Source organism: Triticum dicoccoides, chromosome 7A (genome assembly GCF_002162155.2).
Source record: "Triticum dicoccoides isolate Atlit2015 ecotype Zavitan chromosome 7A, WEW_v2.0, whole genome shotgun sequence".
In the NCBI taxonomy this organism is placed as follows: Eukaryota; Viridiplantae; Streptophyta; class Magnoliopsida; order Poales; family Poaceae; genus Triticum; species Triticum dicoccoides.
The window spans coordinates 712149646-712168677 of NC_041392.1; the positions used below are offsets into that span (position 1 = coordinate 712149646).

The 19032-nt window shown below is 45.9% G+C and overlaps 2 protein-coding genes across 4 annotated transcripts; both read right to left on the minus strand.

The window, feature by feature from the left end:
• Positions 1-714: 714 nt before the first annotated feature.
• LOC119329419 (protein S-acyltransferase 24-like) lies at positions 715-7172 on the minus strand. 3 transcript variants are annotated; one of them, XM_037602461.1, is made up of 14 exons: positions 6680-7170; positions 5999-6139; positions 5586-5698; positions 5357-5436; positions 5094-5257; positions 4198-4336; positions 4020-4119; positions 3528-3585; positions 3324-3401; positions 3126-3224; positions 2613-2691; positions 2380-2528; positions 1479-1725; positions 715-1404 (listed from the first exon to the last, which is right to left on the minus strand). In XM_037602461.1, exons 1-14 carry the CDS (start codon positions 6959-6961, stop codon positions 1379-1381), a joined length of 1755 nt encoding a protein of 584 aa, XP_037458358.1. In that variant the 5' UTR covers positions 6962-7170; the 3' UTR covers positions 715-1378. The 3 variants fall into 3 exon arrangements, 2 of the variants coding, with proteins under 2 accessions (XP_037458358.1, XP_037458357.1); XM_037602460.1 differs by having other exon boundaries at positions 715-1725; positions 6680-7169; XR_005159492.1 differs by lacking the exons at positions 715-1404; positions 2613-2691 and having other exon boundaries at positions 1591-1725; positions 6680-7172.
• A 2464-nt stretch (positions 7173-9636) lies between these two features.
• On the minus strand, positions 9637-14486 carry LOC119331368 (pyrophosphate-energized vacuolar membrane proton pump-like). Its single transcript, XM_037604531.1, has 7 exons — positions 14085-14486; positions 11997-12571; positions 11523-11902; positions 11346-11432; positions 10931-11261; positions 10354-10764; positions 9637-10243 (listed from the first exon to the last, which is right to left on the minus strand). Exons 1-7 carry the CDS (start codon positions 14359-14361, stop codon positions 9977-9979), a joined length of 2328 nt encoding a protein of 775 aa, XP_037460428.1. The 5' UTR covers positions 14362-14486; the 3' UTR covers positions 9637-9976.
• Between the last annotated feature and the right edge of the window lie 4546 nt (positions 14487-19032).

Here is a 19032-nt window from a genome sequence, read left to right on the forward strand (position 1 = left end):
GGGGTGGGGTTGAGATATATTGCCCACTCAAGCATGAATTCAATAGAGACAGGAGCCCAATGAAGCTACTTCCTGTCATCGAAAGAATGTACAGGTTAGTGATGGCAATACAAAGGCGGGGAAGGCGATAACCCAATTGTTGATGGCGGGACAAACTCGGGGAATATACATGGGAGGCCAAGTCATTTGTCACGTTGAAGCAGCAACGGTGCCCCTAGCCGGTGGCTGATGACTTTTTCCTAACAATATGCGATCCTCAAGGCGATATTTCAACTATCATACTCACTGAAAAATATTGTTTCAAATAGAACTAATTTCACAATGCAAGAGTTACATTTCACAAACGAATGAATATTTATTTTAAATCCGGCTTGGTGTTATCGACGTCTCGACATTATTTTTCTTCTCCAACAGCGATAAAATCTAGAAACATTTGACTTGTTGAATTCTAAAACTACCTACATTGCGGTGCAAAATGTTCGGCTGGCTGATTTATTTTTGTGTGTGTTATCCCTCTTTCGATTGGACGGTCTTTTAGCTTTGGCAGGCAACACAGCTATTACATAACTCGGCGTTTTCATGTACAGCAGAAAAAAAACATAGTCGCGTGAACATATATCTGAATGTAAGCAAAGGATGATAAGACAAAAGAAAAGGAAAAAAACAAATGTACAGCCCATGAATAGCACCTCAAAAGAAAAAGGAAAAAATGCAGAAGTGGAAATATTTTCTTACAGCCAGTCAGCTTCCTTCATCACCACTCCAGAATACAGTTTATACAAACATCAGTGCATCAGAAAATACCAAATGGGTGTCATATAAGGCAACACCCGCAAAACCTCTTGTCGTCCCGTATAACGATATCCTCCGCAAAATGAATGAGAAATGAAGAAGAATGCAGCTTAAGCCACAGTGAAGCTACTAATCAATTTACAATTTCCCTGAAATTTACAAATTACAGCTACATTTTCCCAAGTGTGTATATGATGCCGAATAGCTCGATTGTACTCCCGCCGATCCTGACGGGTACGGGAATGTTGAAGACTGTCACGCCACTGCACGCCTGCATATGCAAAGAATTTGCTATCCTGTTCTACATAGTAACATTTTCGAAATGCAGACTAGCGGATATCCGTGAGCCCATTGTTACAACCCATCTCCTGTATAATATGAACACCTAGCGCCCAAAGATATGAGCATGTCCGAACATGTCCACAGTAGGCTAAATGGACGATGGAGCCTCAGCAGTGAGCGTGTACGATCTACTGCGACAACTCACAATCTCCAAGCGACGAATCATAGTGGAAGAAGATTCCGGATATACTGCCGGGAAGCACTGTTTCGTCCAAGGCCGAGCCCTAGGCCGAATGGTGTCCTCTCATTCTTCTTGCTGTGGTCGCAACACTGAGAGGAACCACCTTGACTGTGAGAGTTTGAGTTGGCATGTGAATCAGCACAAGCATGGTCATCGCAATTACCATGATGGGAATGACCCTCGCCATTCTGTGAGACTGCACTTGTCATCTGTATCATTCCTATTTCTTCGTCAGTGCGCGATGCATGCTCGAGCCGCTCAACGTCCTCATTGTACCCGTTTACCAAGAAGTCTGAGCAGTTCTTGCGCACCCCATGGTCGAACGGATTTCTGAATCTGCCAGCTGGACCTCTTAGATAAGTGTATCTCATGGAATTGGCCATCTCGTTGGTTGTGATGTTCTTTGCTATCTACAAGGGAGAGAAATAAGGCATGAAGAAGAATACATGGTACAGATCAACATGTCCCTCCTGTAGTCCAGCGAGGCTATAACTACTGGACGGAAAACATGGTCCCACACACAAACCTCACAGATAGCTTCATAAATCAAATAAGCAGACAATGATGTTTCGCATCTGGCCTTGATTTTAGCTCTGTTCAGTAATTGCATTCTTGACTTTGCTATTGAATTCCAAACATGATCCAGTTTTATTGACAAATGTTTAACTATATTGCCTGACCTATAATGTTGTCTTCATACTTAATAGGTCATATACTCATGAATAAACTGACAACGACATGCCAATCTGACATATCCAGAAATTTCCATTAAAAAATGATCCAGCAAGGCACAAATATCTGGGAAAACTCTAGTAAAGGTGTTACCACAGTAGCGTACTCTCCGTAAAAAAAAGATACAGCAAGGCACAAATAACGTTATGTTCAGGATGTTTTATGCAAGTTCATGCCTTAGTTTAGTTAGCAATCAAACAATGTTGAAGATTGTGCTTGTGCACACAATGCACAAGCATATCAGTGGCTTCACGATTTTAGAATAAAATAACAAATAACTTGGTTTTCTTAGGTAAAAACATCAAGATTTATAACATTAAAACTTTAAATACCTGGTATGCTTGAACTCCAGTTAGACATGCAACACCAAAGAAAATGAAAAGGTCCATCATGAAAAAAGAAACAGCTCCAGTATGGTAAACAACAGAATAGCCAAGCCAATCACCAAAGGATGCTGGAGAAGCTGGGTCACTGACAGTCCCTGCCAACAAACACAGTAATGAATCATACGGAACATTTCCAGTCCATGTTGCAAGGAAAAGCCACAGAAGACTTAAGACTATACTTATGATGGCAGCAGAACCAGTAATGATCATTGCAATTACTTCTAGAGTGATGAACATGAAGAATTCCCATTTGTTCTTCTGCAGTTACATTCCACTATAGATCAGACTGAAGAACAAGCAGATATGAAGAGAATAACAAAATTCAAACAAAAAGTAAAGAAAGAATCAGCAAGTGATAAGCACGGGCTCTTCATAGCGTTACTTTCTTAAAAGTAAGGTGGTATCATAACCTTCTGTCTACATAATATTCATCAAGCAACATAAACTGTCCAGTACATCTTCAGAATAGGTGATAAGTTTTTTTTCTTTTTCGAGAAAACGCAAGAGACCTTTGCGTTTCATTGCATTGAGAAGAGAGAGTTTGTTGTTACAATCCTCCTAGGAGGTAGGTTACGGAGCACAAGAAAGAAACTAATGCACATCCCAGGTCAAACGCAGAATGGCAAGAGGTGATAAGTTGATAGCTACATTTGATCACATGTAGGCACATATGACATGACTGAAAAGCCTACCTTGCCGACACAATTAGATACCCAGGGGCAGTGATGGTCAAACTGCTCAACACAGCGATCACATGTAGAACAATGTTTCGAACGAACAGGTCTGACAATCTGTAGAACGACACGTTCAGAAATCAGAGACCTAAGAATATAATTCTAGGACAGAGACAACTAATTCATCACTGTATAATGTAGTAATGTACCACTTACTTTGCAGGTTATACAAAGCTGTGACCAGTTACCAGTCAGAAGTGCAGGATTGTCTAACTCCATCTTCAACAAGGGTTCCTAAAGCAAAATGGGATTGCAACATTTTGGAATATGCTTAAACCTTAAATTTGGTAACGCGTCTAGAATAGCAAATGACCATAAAGGTGCTTGCAGCAAACCAAATTACTAATCTTTCAAACTTACATCATCCCTTTGATTATGTGAGTCTCTTGTATTCGCACTGATGTAGCCAGGGTCTTTCCTGCAGAAAGTAAAAGCAAATTTTAGATCATAGTGGTGTTGCTTAATGATAATTAGGTCGCTTGTCTCTAACTGGGTGGTAATAGGGAAGTAACACTGTATTTTAATAGAGAAAATTTGCAACACATATATACGTTGCAATGGCAAAAGAATAATGTTTAAATAATTTGCCATGTACGTAACACATACAAGAGTAATCTAAACAGGATGTCATATATGAGTGCAAATATGCAAGCAGACACATAATGAACTCTGCCACTGTCTGAAAGTATTGTCAAGAAAAGTGGTAACTGACAAGAACCAACATGCTTGGTGGATTCAACTTTTTCATAACTACTCCCTCCATTCCAAAATACTTGCCGTGGTTTTAGCTCAGAACTAAAACCACGACAAGTATTTTGGAACAGAGGGAGTACTAACCAAATGCTTCAGTACCTGCTACATTTATAGAACATGACCAAGCCAGCAGTTGCAACGAAAACTCCGGACCATGCAAATAGCCCAAATGCTGGTGTCATACCCATGTTATATTGTCCTGGTAAAAAGGAAATATAGTAAGCACCGCAGTACGGAAGAACAGGGCGAGTGAAAAGACATTAGAAACGCTACTTACCTGCTATAACAGAATGTATATATGTAGCAAGCAATACAACAGCAATACACCAAAGAAGAGGAGCAAGCCCTACTTTTGATAGCTTTGCAAATGTCGGATTCCCATTACATCCACTGTCATGTACCCTTCTAGCATTGTCCTGTAAGTAATCAAGCAAATCAAGTCTTCAGATTCTTCTTGGAAACAAGAAAATACATTTCCCCAGTTCAAATATCAGCAATACAAGCCCTTTCAACTCAAGATCAACATGATCGCTTTTTTGCAGATAATATACATTGAGGGATAACTGAAACGGTTAATCTACAAGGCATCATAAATAATTAAAGTGAAGAAGTCTTAATCCATGAGTGCAATCAGCCAACCACATGTAAATACTAAACAGTTAATCATTTCAATTCCTAAGTTCAAATGGAATCTGCAAAATATCTGTGAGACAGTAAGAGGATAGGTCACAAAGAAGAAAATACATTTTTCTCCTCGGTTGCATCTATGTACATACAAGTACCAGTTTCTGGTATTTTCCAGCCAAACCAGTATCTGCTTTTTGTTGTAAATATAGCCAATTAGACATGTCATTTGACTGTACTTTTATCAAGTCTACACATAAAATTACCAGGTCCCAAAAGCATGTGCACCATTCAACAAATTCGCCAACAATACCTCATCATGAAACTCAGCCTTCCTTAACGATTTTAAACAATTAGAAAGCAGGCATTCAAAATCTATAATGATGCAAATTAATATTGCTTATAGTTTTTGTCTTTATGCAAATCAAAATAATTACTAGACAGAATCTCTATTAGATGATAGTGCTTGTGCATTGAGCCTCCGAGGTGCTGGAAAATAGTAGCTCAAGTAGACTATAGAACAGAAATGACACGGTCCATGTTACTCACAAGAAAAAATGCAACTTGTCGATGATTCTTATCAGCAGCAAGCTGCGCTGGAGTTAAACCAGTTTTGTCTTTCACCATCAAGTCATCCTTTTTCCCAGCCTGAACTAGCACAGTGCATGCCTCTAGATTACCCCGGATAGCAGCCCAATGTAAAGGAGTACAACCTACGGCAGCATTTGTCATAAAGAAATAAAAGTCAAGCTCCATGGCTAAGTTGCTGTGTTCTATTTAACGGCAGAGCAGTGAATAAATTTAGCACATGCCTTCCTTATCCTGCCGCACCCTATGAGCATCCAAATACAAAAGAAGACGTATCGAATCTGCGAACCCCTTGTAAGCAGCCCTACAAGGTAAGCAATACATAAGGAAACAGAAATGTAAATGTAAAAGCGGGTGCTGAAGTTCTGTTCAGACATGTGTTACATAATGTACCAGCAGAAATAATTGGTAGGCTAATGAGTTACTCAAGACTCAAGAGCATAAGGTACGAACCAGTGCAATGGGCTTCTTCCATCGTTGTCAGGGACATCTGGATCGGCATTCCATTTTGCAACAATGTGATAAATAAATGCTGTCTGACCATACTGCGCTGCAACATGTGTGGCCTGCAAACAACAGTATATATTGATTTAAAGAGTTGTAATTAATTCAATGCCACATGTGAATGCGTTGATTCTTGCCTTTCTTTTCATGTAGAAAAAATCTTATAGCCAAAGTTTTGTTTGTCTATTACAAATCTCTTATTGTGTAACTTGCAGACAGACAATATGAGAATAGTTGATTGATTTGGCTGGCAAATATCCAACGATTAGTTGTCTATCAGTTGTGAATGAACATTTGACACCCAAAACCAAACGCAAAGGCAAAACAAGGGCCAAAGACGCGGAAGAAATCAATATGCAGACCTGATAGCCATATAAATCAGCAGCATCCACCTTAGCTCCTTCTTTCAGAAGTAGTTCAGCAACTTGTATGTGACCACGTACGGAACTCCAGTGAAGTGCTGTCTGCCCAGTGTGATCCACGGCATTTACATCTCCACCATGCTGTCCAAAGACCACAAAATCGTCACCCAGCCAAATAAAGCACATTCAGGCAACTTCAACTACCAGGAACAAGCACTGCGTAGAAAGCCCGTTCACGCACTCAAGTACAAAACAGACATATTATCGATCGCCATGGGGTACACTACATTCTACAAGCAGACTATCTCGAGCCCACCATGCGCTCATTCGCTTATACGTACTTGAAACTGTGGAGGAATTAAAACGGAAACAAATGGCGAATGCGACAATGAACAGGCTGGTGCCCTCGAACGAATCCACGAGCCACAAATCCATGCGGTTAACCAACTCAAATATACGGCCTTGGGAAAATTCCCCTCGTTGCAAGCATGGCTGCCCAAACCTACCCAGCCACAGCACTAGGACATTCAATTATCCCCTCAACTGAGACACCAAATGAGCAGCTAAAGAAACTCCCGCCGCCGCATTCCAAGTTCACACATGCTCCATACAATCCTACTAAGGCGCATGTCCAATTCCAAGCGTGGTATCGCGGAAGTAAAGCTGGGAGGGTGCTGGCACCTCGAGGATGTACTGCGCGGCGGCGACGCGGTTGTTGAGGACGGCCCACTGGAGCGCGTAGTAGCCGGAGGCGTCGGTGCCGCCGACGGGGCGGCCCTCCGCCTCCACCAGCCGCTGCAGCTTCTCCAGATCGCCGTACGCCGCCGCCGTGTACACGTCGTCCTTGAGCGCCTCCTCCGCCGCCGCCGCGGCCGCCTCCAACGGCGCCTCCGCCGCGGCGGGCGCCACGGCGGAGGAGGCGGCGGCGGTGGTGTCCTCGAGCACCTCGATCTCCGACGCCATGGGTGGGATCGGGGCGGGGGTTTTGGGGAATTGCGAGGCCGGTGGGACGAGGGGAGCTTGGCCCGGGCTGCTGCGGTGGTTGGGGAGAGCGTGCGTGCGTGCGTTTGACTGGGCGTTGGCGGCGAGGTGACGGCCTCCGGCGACGCGGGCGGGCGGGCTGGTCTCTGGTGGTGGGCCGGAGGCGGAGAACGCGAGAGGGGGCGGGGGAGGGGAGACCCGGACCGGAGAAGGGGGACGAATGTGGGGAACTTTTGCGTGCCAGGACCTCTGTTTTTTCCTTATTTCCTAACCGGGCTACGAGATTTCAATTATTTTTTGAAAAGGATGAAATTCAAATTAATTTACAGCCTCAACGCTACATGTCTGATTTTCAAATCAATTTACAACTTCAATTAATGATTGTTAGAGCTAGACTTACGCATAGGTGGAGACAAAAGCGTTTACCAAAGTGGGTTGCGCCGCGTTGATTTTGTGGTTTGGGTTTTTCCTTATACCTCTCGAACCACCTGTATTATTTGAATTTGAAATAAACTCGTCCGAGTTTAGATAGCGAATGCGTAAAGATGGGCAGAGCGCCATCGCCTATGGACACTCTGCCCATATCCCTTTGCCATTCTCGTTTTTTCCAATGTTACGTATTCGCTGCAGCTTTTATTTACATGTCTACTCCATAGGTACAATTGGCTGAGACGTGGCCATAGCTGGCCAAATGGGCCGGGCCTGGCATGCCGATCCCACAAGCACGCTGGCACAACACGTGATGGGACAGGCCCGACACGCTCTAATCGGGCCGTGCCAGGCACGCGGCCCGCCTTGGGCCATGCCTGGGCCTGAAGGCTGGGCACGCGGGCCGGCACGACACGGCCCGTTTATCTTTTTTTATTTTTCATCCAGATTTTTATATATATAACACATAAAAACAGCCCAGCGGGCCAAAATCAGCCCAAGAAACAACCTAGCAGGCCATTAGGCTAGTGGCCCAGCGTGCCTGGCGTGCCATCGGGCCGACCCGTTTGGCTCCTGGGCCGTGCTTGGGCCGAAGGGGGCAGAACACGGGCCGGCACGGCACGGCCCGACTAATAATCGTGCCATGGCGAGCCGGGCCGTGCCAGGCACGATTAAGATGGGTCGTGTCGTGCCGGGCCGGGCCGGCCCGTTTGGCTAGCTATGGACATGGCCTTTTCGATAACTCGGCCTACTTGGACAAGGAGTGTTTTCTATATGCTCCACCTCAAAGTACATAAAAATTGCACTTGATCTAAGCATGGCCTAATTATCACCGCCGGTTCTCCATGTTAAATTCGTGGTACATTTTTCCTTTTTTGAGAAGCACACCTCCTTTTTCTTGATTATCTTAGTTATGTAGTGTTTTTTCTTGATAATCTTAGTTGTGCAGTGATTTTCTAATAACGCTTTTTCGATGCAGTGACTGCTATTAATGTGAGATGAAGATATTGATATCATACTTTGTTTGGTTTCTAACTTGTTAGATGATGCTATTGAAAATTTGAAATGACATTACGATCCAGTTAAGCCTTAAAGGATCCTGATAAACAACTATACTCGGATGCCTATCCTTTTGTTTACTCCATTGACCCTGGGAAACAACACATGCTTTGACGCCTATCCTTTTGTTATACTCCAGTCATCAGTGACCCTGTGTGATGGCCTGGCTTATTAGGGATGATAGACTACTCATATTAATAAGGAATTCCTTCTTTTCCGGGAGTCCATTCGGACAGAACTCCAAAGTTAAGCGTGCTCAGCTTGGAGTAGTGTCAGGATGGGTGACCATGCGCACGAGTGAGGGTTCACCACACCTCAATTGGAGCAATTTGACACAAAAACATAGACCACAATAAGTCTGCATTGCATCCACCCAATCATCTACAAAATGATAAGAGTAACTCCCACTGAAAATTCAAGACATGAAGGTCCAAACAATTTCGCTTGGCCCATGTGTCGTGGACATTTGAGGTGTCCGTTTTGATGTACCGTGTTGGAGTTGCGATTGATTGTTTGGCATGCATGCTTGGATGGGGAGTATTTCCTATGCCTCCGCTCAAAGTAGACAAAAATCACACTCAACCCAAGCATGGCCTAATCATTGCTGCCAGTTGTTGGCTGTATAGTTTTCCATGTGTAAATGAACGCCTCGCACACCTTTTTCTTGATTGTCTTACTCGTGCAGTGTTTTTCATTAAGACGTTGCTCTCATTCCCAACTAACTAGGTGATGCCATTGAAATGACATTACGATCCAGTTAACTAAGGACCCTGGGAAACAAGATGGATTCTGAATCATGTCCTTTTGTTATACTCCAGTCACCAGTGACCCTGACCAGACATTGTACCATCCTAGTCCCTGAAGTAGCTACTTTTCACGAAAGTGCTTTTCTAAGCTCGAGCGTTTGTGAGCTCGAGTGAACAGTAAAATAGAAAGAAAAAAATTGCAAAATTTCACCGCGAAATGACATTCGTGAAAAACATGAGGGAAAATTTGAAGAAAAAAATATTATTTTACTGTTCACTCGAGCTCACATAAGCTCAGTTTACCCTCGTCCCTACTTTTATGCTTTCCGAGAAATTCAACACAAAAACATTCCCTCGAGAAAGAAATTCGACGCAAAAACATAGTCCGCACAAAGTCATATTGCATCCATCCAGTCACCCACAAAATGATAAGAGTAGCTCCCATTGAATTCAAAACATGAAATCTGCAATGTGCATACAAGATTCATCATCATCGTCATCATCATCATCATCCATCTACAGGCACAATAGAACCCCCAAGACACTCTAGTCCAAACCTGTCGAATGGCCATTCATTTCGCTACCCTCTGCTACCACTACTACATCTACCGGAACAAAAACTAGACAAGTTCAACATGATGGTGAAAGACCAGGAACAACGGAATGTAAAACACAAGAGGGCCATCATCTGAAGGAGCTCCATGACATGTAGATGAAGTAGCACGCTCCCCACTGGCAAAACTAGATAGTCAATCTTCTCGCTCTAAAGATACTTGAAGAGGATGCCTCCATAGGTGGCGAAGAAGGGGGCGAACACGAGGGACTCGACCGCCATGAGCTTGATGAGGATGTTGAGCGAGGGGCCCGAGGTGTCCTTGAGAGGGTCCCCGATGGTGTCGCCGATCACAGCAGCCTTGTGGCAGTCTGAGCCTTTTGGGCCCAGGCTCTTTGCGTGCTCAGATGCGCCAGCCTCTATGTATTTCTTCGCGTTGTCCCAGGCACCACCAGTGTTTGATGCTGAAATGGCAATCTGAATAAAAACAACACAGTTTTGAGTGGAACGTCAACATAGTTATGAATGCAACATGCTCCAAAAATACAATGCTAAGTATACTCCTGAAAACAGAATGTTCCACCAACCTGAACACCAGAAACCAGAGCACCGGCAAGGACACCAGAGAGGGTCTCAACACCGAAGAAGGTCCCGACGATAAGAGGTGTCAGCATGACAAGAGCACCCGGGGGGATCATCTCCTTGATGGACGCATCGGTGGAGATCTTCACACATGTCGCATAGTCAGGCTTGGCGGTGCCCTCCATGAGCCCAGGGATCGTGTTGAACTGCCTCCGCACTTCCTCCACCATCTTGAGAGCCGCGCTTCCAACACTCTTCATGGTCATCGCAGAGAACCAGTACGGGAGCATAGCACCAACAAGGAGGCCAATGAAAACGTTTGGTGTCAGAACATCAACAGTTGTGATCCCAGCACGGCTCACAAAAGCACCGAAGAGAGCAAGGGACACCAAGGCAGCTGAGCCAATTGCGAATCCCTACAGGTAAAAAATTATGGTAAACAGAATTTAGTAGTTTGACATGAAATTTGTGGAAAGAAATTATAACTGAAGAAAGTATTTTAGTTACAATGGATTGGTAGTTCCTTGAATGTGATCTAGGTCATTCAGCTAGCAAATTGAAGTGGTAAGATAGGCATTGTACCTTTCCAATGGCAGCAGTTGTGTTTCCTGCAGCATCCAGAGCATCAGTTCTTTCACGAATTCTGTGGCTCATGCCAGCCATTTCAGCAATGCCTCCAGCGTTGTCACTGATAGGGCCATAGGCATCAATGGCAAGACCGGTCGCAATTGTGCTGAGCATTCCAAGAGCAGCCACAGCAACACCATACATCGCGGCAAGGCTGAAGCTGAGGAAAATACTGAAGGCAATGGCAAAGATAGGGATAATAACTGATTTGTATCCCAGAGCAAGACCAAAGATGACATTGGTTGCAGCTCCAGTTCTGCAGGAATCAGCGACATCCTGCACAGGACTGAAAGGGTCGAAGTGTCAGGAACTTGAAACTCATGACGTAGATCACAATCATTATTAATTATATGACCAAAATTGCAAGTACCTGTATGCATTGCTTGTGTAGTACTCTGTGATAAATCCAATGACTAGGCCAGCCCAGAGACCAACCGCCACACATAGAAATAGTTGCCTGTAAAATTTAAGGTGAAGTGAGATCATGAATTTAATGAGCAAGGTCTGAACAAAATTATATAAATTCGAATTGAAAAGATGGCAATACCAGCTATGCACCGTCTTCTGGGCACCAAAGTTGAATATTGTGAAGGTATATGGGAGACCTAACCAACTGACTAGTGCAATGCCAACGGTCATCACGGCAGTGGAGATAATAAGCTGTTTTTTAAGGGCAGGCTCTATTTGATCTACCTCCTTCACCTCAAAGAAATCGGTTGCAAAAAGAGTGGTTATCAAACAGGCTATTATGCCCACTGAGCTAATTAGGAGTGGGTACATCATGGGAGTGAATTCACGGTTGATTCCAAAGGAAGAGATTGAGGCAACAACAAGAGCAGCACAAGATGACTCGGCGTAGGAACCAAAGAGATCTGAACCCATTCCAGCAATATCTCCAACATTGTCACCAACATTGTCTGCAATGACCTGCATGAAGGAAGGAATGGTCATTCTCACATGTAGATAAAAAATACCTATGGAAATTTTAATACTCTGTTCAACAACAAGGATGGACACTTACGGCCGGGTTCCTCGGGTCGTCTTCAGGGATGTTCCTTTCTACTTTCCCAACAAGATCAGCACCAACATCAGCAGCTTTGGTGTAAATCCCACCGCCTACACGGCCGAAAAGAGCCATGGAAGAACCGCCAAGACCATAACCGGTGATAGCCTCGAAAAGACCCTCCCAGTCATCGCCATAATAAAGCCCAAACAAGTTGATTGCGACATAAAGAACAAAAAGGCCACTTGCAGCAAGAAGGAAGCCCATCACAGCACCAGAGCGGAAAGCAACGATAAACGCCTTCCCAACACCCTTCCTTGCCTCGAGAGTTGTCCTGGCATTCGCGTAAGTCGCGATCTTCATTCCAAGGAAACCAGACACCAGAGAGGTGACCGCACCCAGCACAAAGGCAATTGTGCTGAACGCGGCATTAGCAAGAGCCGGCTTGCATGTCTTGCCCACGCTGTAATGGCAAGGCTGACTCTTTGTGCTGAACCCCTCGATGGAGCCAAGGAAGACGAAGATCAGGACCGCGAAAACGGTCATGAACCCTCCGGCATACTTGTATTCAGTGAAAAGGAAGGAGGTTGCCCCTGTTTACAAGAGAGCACGAGTGTTCAGACCACAAATGCATATAGAACAAAGGTAGATACACATTTTCAGGAGGGAGTTTATCAATAATAAAACATCGAGGCAAATACAAAATGCCAAAGGTGGGAGTAATGACAATGTACTGTGGCACACATCAACTCATCAGATCCAAGGTATTGTCAGCCATACAGCAATCTGTCGGCTTTTATCCAAAAAAAACACCGACCCGACACATATTGTAGATTATATTTAACCCTGTCAATCCCTCATTTTTATTTACACCGGCAAGCTCTTAAAACAAACTTATATATCACTAATCATTAAGAATATAGTCTGCTAACAACAACCCAGGAGCCTTGTGCAAAAACAGAGCACTGAAATCAGCAACACCTAACATTCCTCCCCAACTGCCTTGCATGAAAACACTCATCAACAGGACACAAAGATCCGGCCCATCCATGTGCGCTCCTAGGATTCCTTCCAAGTTAACAAGCATGAATATGCATGTGCGGGAGCTAACTACAGCCTGCTGCTATAATGCAGGTACACAGAAAATTTGTCGCCGTGTCTTACTAAGATGGCAGCTGGGAGGACCACGGTTGCAATAACTTGTCCTCTTCTTCATGCGGTTAGCTTATCCTATCTATCCCTGCAGGCCAGCGTGGTCGCTGCTGGGCTTTGTTGGGTCCGGGGACCTCACTTCTCAAGCAAGAACAAATCACTTCCACTAGTTTTTTTTTCCTAAGTTGAACCAAGAAAAAACACTTCTGATTTACTGTCAAGTGTCAACCATCCCCACAGGTCTACATCCCCACTCGTTCCCACAAGAAATATCTCCAGGGAAGAAAAATCTTGTCGGGAGCGACGGATGGTTAATTAATTTAACCACGATTAGCGCACGCTGAAGCAAGAACTGCTATTATAACGCGTGCTGCGCAAAGCGGGGACATCGATATTATAATGTCCGCTACTACTCCTAGTAGATAGATCCACCTAAAGCGCAGGACTAATACTTTAACAGTTGGTACAAGTACATAACCAAGCACAGAACAAATTCAGAAACAACAGTAAGACTCGGTAAAACAGTACAGAATTACGAATCCATGTATCAAAATATGAACAAATTACTGCTACAGAACACACCAAAAATATGAAATTACCGCTACACGACACATCAAAATATGAAATTACCGCTGCAGAACACACCAGTATTATGCTGGATTATGATGCTACACGCTACGCGCCGCGGCGGATTCAGACGGGAAGAGTCTCTGACGGGTTCACGCCGCAAGCGAACAGAAAGCAGTCAAACCGGCAGAGAAACTACTCCTGGCGCCCGGTTCCTGCGCGCTCGGAAGGCCAGAGCCACCGCCGAAATGGCCGAGATCTACCTACCCACCCACCCTCGGAAGTCGGATCGATCCACGGCCGCCGCCGACCGGAGCGCGAACTACTACTACCAGCTACGGCCGCCGAGCCGAACCATCTGTGTGTGTGTGGGCGGGCGTGGCTCACCTTCGGAGATGGCGGTCTGGATCTCGGCGCACTTGAGGACGACGTTGTGGTCGTTGAGGCCCTCCTCCTCCTCGATGAGGTACTCGCTGGCGCCGTCCTTGCCCCCGGCGCCGGCTCCTCCTCCGGCCGACCCGCCCTCACCGCGCGGCTCGGGGGCGACCTTGACCTTGGAGACGAGCACCCACTGCAGCACCGCGAACGCGATGCCGACCGCCGCCGCCACCGGCACCACCAGCTGCGTGGCCAGCTCCGGCAGGATCGCCGCCGCCACCACCATCTCCGCCGGCGAGATCAGGACGCGCGCAAGACCGGTTCTTTTCCGTTCCGTTCCCCCACCTTCAGCGGAGGATTAGGTAGTGCGAGAGCGAGGGAGGGAAGGGAGAGCGGAGAGGAGCGCAGGTGCGGGGAGCGGCGGGTTTTATAGGCGGGGAGGAGAGGAGAGGAGAGGGAGGCCGGGACTGGGGAGAGGAAGAGGATGGAGTTAGAGTGTTGGAGGTGACGTGGAGGGCCGGAGTGGCAGTTCCGTGATTTGCGGGGTCTTTGGGCTATCGCTCTGTTCCGTTTCACCTCCCTCCCTGGTCAAGAGGGTGAAAAAAAATCGCCTCCGAGTCTTATCCTATCCTGGTCAAGAGGGAGTGTGAGCATTCTTCTGGATAATATGGCGGTAAAAAAATTAACATGAATATTTTACGGTTTTGCGGAGTTGTTGGCGGTTGAAAGTCAGATTGTTGTTGCTTTGGATTTCTGAAGGTTAACAGCGGTGGTTATGCGCCGTTCGCCAAAGGGTCAAAGTCTTTTGGCTTGGTGTCTCGGGTGCCTCGCGATGAGCTGGATTTTCTTGCATGGCGGACAAGGGGAAGGTGGGGTGACTTCATCGGTCTTCGGACCTCGTGACTCCCGAGAGTGGGTGGGCGGCGGATGTCGTGTATGCGCTATACTTGGCAGTTGGGAAAGCGGTAATGAATGATAGCTGGGAGGCCGTGGTAACGTCGGATAGTTGTTGACAGTTGCTGGCACGATGCGCGTAGAAGATGTTTCTGACTTTCATGGAAGGAACCGAGAGCAAGCACAACCATATAGGTTGATCCGGTGTTCTTTGCGGTTAAAAACATGAGATCGGTCAGGTGCTCAGTATCGGTGATTATCATTGTTCACTCAAGGGTCAAAGTCTTGGCTTTGACATCTCGAGTGCCTCACAATGCGCTAAAATTTTCTTCAATGATGGACGACGCGTTGTTGGCAACGGGAAGTTGTGGGGACTCCATCAGTCTTTAGACCTTACAACTCCCGAGAGTGGGAGAGCGGCGGACGGCGTGTATGTGTTTACTCGATGGTTGTGAAAGCAATAATGAATGCCAGCTGCAAGACCTTAGTAACGTCGGGTTTTTCTTTGTCGTGACACTTTAAATAGTTGCTAACAGTTGTTGGCATGATGCACATAGTAGATGTTTTGACTTTCGTGAAAGGAACCAAGAGCAAACACAACCATATTAGTTGATCTCGTGTTGTTCGCGGTTAAAAACCACAATATCAGTCCTGCGCTTACCTATGATTATGTGTCGTTCGCTCAAGGGTCAAAGTCTTGGCTTTGACATCTCCAGTGTCTCACAATGAGCTAGAATTTTCTTCCATGATAGACGACGCGTTGTTGGCAACAAAAAGTTGTGGAGACGCCGTCAATCTTCAGACCTCACAACTCGCGAGAGTGGGAGAGTAGTGGATGGCGTGTATGCGCTTACTCGGCGGTTGTGAAAGCAATAATGAATGACAATTGCGAGACCGTAGTAATGTCAGGCTTTTCTTTGTGGTGACGCTTAGGATAGTTGTTTACAGTTGTTGGCATATGATGCACATAGAAAATGTTTTGGCTTTCGTGAAAGGAACCAAGAGCAAACACAACCATATTAGTTGATCTCATGTTGTTCGCGGTTATAAACCACGATATTGGTCCAGTGCTTATCGGTGATTATGCGTAATTCACTAAAGAGCCAAAAGTCTTGGCTTGACGCCTTCGAGTGTCTCACAATGAGCACGATTTTCCCCATGGTAAATGGCGCGTTGTTGGCAACGGGAAGATGTGGTGACTGAGTCAGTCTCCAGCCCTCACGACTCCCGAGAGTGGGATGACGTAGATGGCATGCGCATGCTATACTTGACAGTTGTGGAATCAATAATGAATGTGAGCTGCGAGATCGTAGTGACATTGGGATTTTCTTTGTCGTGACCTTTAGGATACTTGTTAAGAGTTGTTGGCATGACGTACAAGAGAAAATGTTTTGACTTTTGTGGAAGGAACTAAGAGCAAACACTAATACATTTTAAGTTGATCCGATGTTGTTAGTGAAGGAAATATGCCCTAAAGGCAATAATAAAGTTGTTATTTATATTTCCTTATATCATGATAAATGTTTATTATTCATGCTAGAATTGTATTAACCGAAAACTTAGTACGTGTGTGAATACATAGATAAAATGAGTGTCACTAGTATGCCTCTACTTGACTAGCTCGTTAATCAAAGATGGTTAAGTTTCCTAGCCATGGACAAGAGTTGTCATTTGATGAACGGGATCACATCATTAGAGAATGATGTGATTGACTTGACCAATCCGTTAGCTTAGCACTTTGGTCCTTTAGTTTACTGCTATTGCTTTCTCCATAACTTATATATGTTCCTATGACTGTGAGATTATGCAACTCCCGAATATTGGAGGAACACTTAGTGTGCTATCAAACGTCACAACGTAACTGAGTGACTATAAAGATGTTCTACAGGTGTCTTCGATGGTGTTTGTTGAGTTGGCATAGATCGAGATTAGGATTTGTCACTCCGTGTATCGGAGAGGTATCTCTGGGCCCTCTTGGTAATGTATATCACTATAAGCCTTGCAAGCAATGTGACTAATGAGTTAGTTACGGGATGTTGCATTACGGAGCGAGTAGAGAGACTTGCCGGTAACGAGATTGAACTAGGTATTGAGATACCAACGATCGAATCTCGGGTAATTAACATACCGATGACAAAGGGAACAACGTATGTTGTTATGCGGTTTGACCGATAAAGATCTTCATAGAATATGTAGGAACCAATATGAGCATCCAGGTTCCGCTATTGGTTATTGACCAAAGATGAGTCTCGGTCATGTCTACATAGTTCTCAAACCCGTAGGGTCCGCACGCTTAACGTTCGGTGACGATTGATATTATGAGTTTATGTGTTTTGATGTACCGAAGGTAGTTTGGAGTCCCGGATATGATCACGGACATGACGAGGAGTCTCGGAATGGTCGAGACATGAAGATCGATATATTGGAAGGCTATGTTTGGACATCAGAATGGTTTCGGGTGAGTTCGGACATTTACCGGAGTACCAGGGGGTTACCGGAACCCCCCGGGGAGTGTATGGGCCTTAGTGGGAGAGAGGAGGAGGCGGCCAAGGTGGAGGGCGCGCCCCCCTAGCCCAATCCGAATTGGGTGGGGGGCTGGCCCCCCTTCCTTCCTGTTGGGGAACGTTGCAGAAAACAAAAATTTTCCTACGGTTTCACCAAGATCCATCTAGGAGTTCGTCTAGCAACGAGTGATCGGATTGCATCTACATACCTTTGTAGATCACGCGCGGAAGCGTTCAAAGAACGGGGATGAGGAAGCCGTACTCGACGTGATCCAAATCACCGGAGATCCTAGCGCCGAACGGACGACACCTCCGCGTTCAACACACGTACGACCAGCGTGACGTCTCCTCCTTCTTGATCTAGCAAGGGGGAAGGAGAGGTTGAGGAAGATGGCTCCAGCAGCAGCACGACGGCGTGGTGGTGGTGGTGCTGCAGTACTCCGTTAGGACTTCGCCAAGCTCTATGGAGGAGGAGGAGGTGTTGGAGAGGGAGAGGGAGGCACCAAAGGCGTGGGGTGAGAGGCCCTCCTTCCCTCCCACTATATATATAGGGAGCCTAGGGGGCGGCGGCCAAGGGGTGGGGGGCTTGCCCCCCCAAGCAAGGGGGCGCCCCCTTTAGGGTTTCCCCTACCCTAGGCGCATGGGCCCTAGGGGAAAGTGGCGCCCCAGCCCACTTTGGGCTGGATCCCTTCCCACTTTAGCCCATGGGGCCCTCCGGGATAGGTGGCCCCACCCGGTGGTCCCGGTACAATACCGGTGACCCCGAAACTTGTCCCGATGGCCGAAATAGCACTTCCTATATATAATTCTTTACCTCCGGACCATTTTGAAACTCCTTGTGACGTCCTGGATCTCATTCGGGACTCCGAACAACTTTCGGGTTACTGCATATACATATCCCTACAACCCTAGCGTCACCGAACCTTAAGTGTGCAGACCCTACGGGTTCGGGAGACATGTAGACATGACCGAGATTGCTCTCCGGTCAATAACCAACAGCGGGATCTGGATACCCATGTTGGCTCCCACATGCTCCTCGATGATCTCATCGGATGAACCACGATGTCGAGGATTCAAGCAACCCCGTATACAATTCCCTTCGTCAATCGGTATGTTACTTGCCCGAGATTCGATCGTCGGTATCCCAATACCTCGTTCAATCTCGTTACCGGCAAGTCACTTTACTCGTACCGTAATGCATGATCCTGTGACCAGACACTTGGTCACTTTGAGCTCATTATGATGATGCATTACCGAGTGGGCCCAGTGATACCTCTCCGTCATACGGAGTGACAAATCCCAGTCTTGATCCGTGTCAACCCAACAGACACTTTCGGAGATACCCGCAGTATACCTTTATAGTCACCCAGTTACGTTGTGACGTTTGGTACACCCAAAGCACTCCTACGGTATCCGGGAGTTACACGATCTCATGGTCTAAGGAAAAGATACTTGACATTGGAAAACTCTAGCAAATGAACTATACGATCTTGTGCTATGTTTAGGATTGGGTCTTGTCCATCACATCATTCTTCTAATGATGTGATCTCGTTATCAAT

Bases quoted from the DNA above. Each gene is read 5' to 3' on its own strand.
- LOC119329419 (XM_037602460.1), bottom strand. From the start codon at position 6,961: ATGGCGTCGGAGATCGAGGTGCTCGAGGACACCACCGCCGCCGCCTCC. The intron at 3,586-4,019 runs GTACTGAAGCAT...TACTTTCTGCAG, and splicing joins ATGTTCTATAAATGTAGCAG to GAAAGACCCTGGCTACATCA. The intron at 1,726-2,379 runs GTATTTAAAGTT...TCTCCCTTGTAG, and splicing joins CTGGAGTTCAAGCATACCAG to ATAGCAAAGAACATCACAAC.
- LOC119331368 (XM_037604531.1), bottom strand. From the start codon at position 14,361: ATGGTGGTGGCGGCGGCGATCCTGCCGGAGCTGGCCACGCAGCTGGTG. The intron at 11,262-11,345 runs GTACTTGCAATT...CGACCCTTTCAG, and splicing joins TACACAAGCAATGCATACAG to TCCTGTGCAGGATGTCGCTG. The intron at 10,244-10,353 runs GTTGGTGGAACA...GTTTTTATTCAG, and splicing joins CTCTGGTTTCTGGTGTTCAG to ATTGCCATTTCAGCATCAAA.